The sequence below is a fragment of the Oratosquilla oratoria genome, chromosome 14, assembly GCF_046742065.1.
Source record: "Oratosquilla oratoria isolate Oo_2021 chromosome 14, ASM4674206v1, whole genome shotgun sequence".
Lineage (NCBI taxonomy): Eukaryota > Metazoa > Arthropoda > Malacostraca > Stomatopoda > Squillidae > Oratosquilla > Oratosquilla oratoria.
This window is the reverse complement of record NC_134790.1, coordinates 32213199-32218198: the sequence shown is the minus strand read 5'-3', so window position 1 is coordinate 32218198 and position 5000 is coordinate 32213199. Positions and strand designations below refer to the sequence as shown.

At 42.4% G+C, this 5000-nt stretch overlaps 1 protein-coding gene across 4 annotated transcripts in view; it reads left to right on the top strand.

The window, feature by feature from the left end:
* Positions 1-5000, top strand: part of p120ctn (adherens junction protein p120) — a 751624-nt gene that overhangs the window by 514659 nt on the left and 231965 nt on the right. For 3 of the 4 annotated variants that reach the window (XM_076197956.1, XM_076197957.1, XM_076197958.1), the window contains exon 3: positions 1165-1233. The exons of the other annotated variant lie outside the window; for it this stretch is intronic. In XM_076197956.1, coding sequence (XP_076054071.1) covers positions 1165-1233 — 69 coding nt within the window. The remainder of the gene's footprint in view (positions 1-1164; positions 1234-5000) is intronic. 4 annotated transcript variants of the gene reach the window in all.

The following is a 5000-nucleotide window of genomic DNA, read 5'->3' as shown; positions in this document are numbered from 1 at the left end:
GTTCGAGTCTCGTTTGAGAGTCAACGCGTGGGGGCAGTAAGAGCGTGGAATCTCGGATCCTTTTGCTGCGACAATGGCATTCATGCCTAGCTTCTTTGCAGAGTGGATAATGGCTGAAAATAAAAATAATGGATACATTTTCACACACACGCACACACACACACACACACACACACACACACACACACACACACACACACACACACACACACACACACACACACACATATATGTATATATATATATATATATATATATATTCTAATAAGAAACACAGGTAACTTGAGTTCAGTTATGCAACAGTGACCACTGGGAAAGAAAAACTAAACGAAGCACAGCGCTTTCGTATATTACATCCGGTGCAAGGTACATGCACTTTGCACTGGATGTAATATACGAAAGCGCTATGCTTCGTGTGGTTTCTCTTTCCCAGTGGTACTCTTGCATATATATACATATATATATATATATATATATATTATATATATATATATATATAATATGTAATGTCAGTAATTGCTCGAGGCTTGGCGTTATCGGTAATCCTGATACTAGTAATTGGTATTGGGTGATAGGATAATCAGTGATTATTTAATCGACAAATACTGTACTTGTAATGGAATTGATGTGATGCAGTGACTGATACTAATAATAACAACAACGATGATGATGATGTTGATGATAATAATAAAGGTAAACTTTAGTTGAAGTGTTAGAGCGAACCATTTCCTACCAGTTTAAGTTAGTAGGACTTGTTTTCCAACGAAAGTAACTAGTTTAGTTACTAGTCACTGACAGTTGCCAGTTCGTGAAGGTCTCAGGTGTCGGTTATATCTAAGGTGTTGGCTAACGTTGGCATTGGTGTGTAGTAGTGTCAGTGCCCGTGGTGTCAGAGTGGTTGTCAGAGGAATTCGACGGTTCAGTAGAAACGGTGTCGCGGGTTCACGCAGACGAAGGCGACAACAGAGATGTCGATGACGTCATCTTGGACCACAAATTTTGACAACGTTGACAACGAGATGATGTTGGCAGGAGACAGACATGGTGCGGGAGGGTGGAGGGTTGTTGTGTTGTCATGACAACGACTGACCTATTTTTTTTTTTTTTTTTTTTTTTTTTTTTTTTTTTTTCTCGATATCTCTGTGCGGAACGCACCTCCCCCAGGCTGACCAACCTGAAGGTGGAGAAGAAGGAGGACACGACCGTGAAGAGAATGGAGGTTACCACTCAGAGGTACAGGGGCTTTGGTGCATGGCTCTCGATTGCAGTTGCATGCTAGTTCCCAACAGCTGTCGCCTCTAGAACCGTAACCACAGCTGCTACCAGCTTGTAACGACAGCTACGATGGGTAGAATGTGCTGCAGATAGACTGAGAGAGGCAGTTATAGAAATATATATATATATATATATATATATATATATATATATATATATATATATATATATATATATATATATATATAATAGCATGTAGACCGTAACAAGCAGTTCGTAGAACATGCGAGAGGCACATGTCAGTTGTAGAAACTGGACTGTTTTAGTATGTCTCATGGCACTTTTAGTTTCTTTAGTTTGACATTTTAGTTGCAGGGATTAATATATTATTAGTTTTAGCTCGTTCTATAACGCTGTGTCATACCTCTGTACGGCGGTGACAGAAATGTGTTTTGATGAGTTGTGTATACACTTTGTTTGAAATGCGTTTGCAGTTTCTTCTTTTTGTTTTGTTTTTCTGACTTTTTTTCTTCTGCCTCTTCTTTATCTTCTTCCTCTTCTACTACCGCTTCTTTTTGTTTCTTTTTCATCGACTTCTTCTTTCGTCATCTTTTTCATTGTCTTCCTTTTCGTCTTCATTGTCTTACTCTTTGTCTTTGTTTTATTCTTTTCTTCTTGATAACGGACGCCGCAAGAGCGCCGCGTGGCTCATACTCTCGCCGCATGCGGCTGCGGCAGTCTTTGACGGTGAGCCTGCGTGGGTCATGCTGTGTATATGTGAGCCAGGACACTACATCATAGTCCGTTCGACTTTTCAATTTTTTTCGTTCATTTGTTATTATCATTATTGTTATTTCTATGTTTGGTTTCGTCTTCGTCGGAGACCTGTTGTATTTGGAGATCACCAAACCATCTACGACGAATCTAGATTAATTTGAAACGCTGAAGAAAGAAAGGGGAAAAAATGTGTTTTACATAAACCGACCTGAATTTAGGTAATTTCACCCTAGCAAAGGGGATCCACCACCTCTCAGTGCCCACAGTTTTTACCTAACCTAATCTTATCAAACCTAACCTAACCTAACCTACCTAACTTAGTTTAACCCTTGGGGGCTGGAGCCTCATCAGCCCCACCGTTCAGGAACCTCTATTTAAACCCAACCTAATTGACCTGACCTAACTTAACCTAAACTAACCTACCTAATCTAACCTAACATTACATAACTTGAACTAACCTAACCTGACATAACTTGAACTAACCTAACCTAACCTGACCCAACCACACTTAACCTAACCTATAATGACCTAACTAGACCCAACCTAACATAACGTGACCTAATCTAATTAGTCCCAATAACCTAGCCTAATATAACCTAACCTGCTTGTTTATTCACCTGTTTTTTGTATTGATTTAATTTACATTTAATATTTTTTTATCCATCCGGCTTCGTACGCTGAAGGGTCTTCTGTCGGCGTTCAGGCTTTGCCTATGTAATCCATTATAATCCATCGCAACCCTAAAGGGGGCAACGCACCCTCGATCTCTCCACCCCCCACCCCCCAGCAGTCCCACTGGGGTCACTAGTTTAAGCCAATCTGACCCTTGCGAGACGGAAATATAACTCCAACCTTAGCCAGTTTCTGAGCACCTATTTCATTAATTTATTGTTTTGTATATTTAGTTTTTTTTATGTGGATTGGATTAAGACTGTGTTGTAATTAAGTCTGGTTACATCACTAAGTACTTTGCACCCTACGATATTTATATATTTTTCTTTCGTTTTGGACATAGTTTGTTAAAGAAAAAAACGTGTTGTGTGTGTCTGTGTGCGTTTGCGTGTGTTCGTGTATATGTGTATGTGTATGTGCGTGTGTGCACTTGTGTGTGCATCCTTCATTCTCTAGGGTTTCTTGTTTCTCCTGATGGGGAAAGTCCCCTTGGTTTGATTCTGCAAAATTCTTTAGATTTTCGTTTTCTTTGTAATCCATAAAAGTGTGAGCATTCACATACATCGTCTCCAACCGTGTACACATTGAACATTGTATAAAGTATTACACATTGTACACATTGACGTGGTCACAGTAATCTATAACAAACACTACGAGACTTGTAGATGCCCTGAATATCTCATTTTCATGTAAACGATAATTTGTTTATCTTTTGATACAGTCCTTGGTACAAGAAAATACTTTTCAACTGTAGCATATACCCTCACAGTATCATCACTTAACACATAGTAAGTAGCCCTAATATCGTTCAAGACATTTGTAATTGGTTATATTATAATATTATACTGTGATTCATAGTATAATAATGTTATACATTTTATGTTATAATTATTATATATCTAGAAGAAGGAACACTGGGAAAACGTCTCTTTGTGGGCAGCGTTTCATAAGGTTATAGACTATGCAGACATCACCACATCTTCACCTGTTGCCACGCTTGTCCATCGCAACCTTCCCTTCACCTCCCCCCCCCTCTCTCTCTCTCTCTCTCTCTCTCTCTCTCTCTCTCTCTCTCTCTCTCTCTCTCTCTCTCTCTCGCTCTCTCTCTCTCTCTCTCTCTCTCTCTCTCTCTCTCTCTCTCTCTCTCACACACACACACACACACACACACACACACACACACACACACACACACACACACACACACACACACACACACACACACACACCTACCATCCTCTCCATTTCTCTCTCAACTTTCTTCTCACTCTTCCCTCCTCTCTCTCTCTACTCCCTCCTCTCTCCTCTGCCATTTCTCCACTCTCTTCTCTTTTCTTTCTTTCCTCCTCCCTCTCTCCTCCCTTCTCCCTCCATCCCTCTTCCCTCCCTCCCTCTTCCCTCACTCCTCCCTCCTCCCTCTCTCCTCCCTCCCTCCTCCCTCCTCCCTCTCTCCTCCCTCCCTCCTCCCTCCTCCCTCCCTCTTCCCTCCCTCCTCCCTCCCTCTTCCCTCCCTCCTCCCTCACTCCTCCATCTCTCCTCCCTCTCTCCTCCCTCCCTCTTCCCTCACTCCTCTCCTCTCCTGCCCCCATTCCTTCCCCTCTCCTCACGGCAGACTCCCATTCCATTCTGTTCCCGCCCTTCCCCTCTTTCTCCTCCTCCTCCTCCCCCACCCACCTCCACTTCTGAGACAGGTGGCTTCACAGCTGTTCTCTCTCCTCTCTTTTACTGCCTCTCCTTTGTTCTCTCTATTCTCTCTTCGTCTCTCCTCTCTCCTCTTTTCATATCTTCTCTCTTCTTTGATCTCTCTTTTTTCTCCTCTTGTCTCTTCTTTTCTTCCTCCTCTCTTTTCTCTTTTTTCCTTTTATCTTCTCTCGCTTCTCCAATCCTCATCTATTTCTCTCCTTTCAGCATTTTTTCTCTCTTCACTACTCTCTTCTCATTTTCCCATCTGTCTCCCGTGATCTCCTCATCTCTCTTCTTGTCTCCTCCCGCTTCCTTTTTTCTCGTTGTTATCTTACTCCTCCTCTTCCCTCGTATCTTCCTCCTCTTCCTCTCCCCTCTTCCTCATCATTTCCCTTCCCTCACCCTTCTTATTGTTCTTTTTACTCCTCTTCTTCTTCCTCTCCTCCCTCCTTCTCCCCCTCCTCCTCCTCCTCTTCCTAGTCATTTCCATTCCTTCTCCTCTTATTTTTCCTTTCCGTCCTCCTCTTCCACCTCCCTCTTTTTCCTCATCCTTCAGTTTCTCCTCCCCTCCCTCCCTCTTCTTCCTCCCTTCTCTCTCCTCCCTCCTCTTCCTCCTTTTCGTCATCTTGGCCAACTTGTCCAGGGCTGATCCG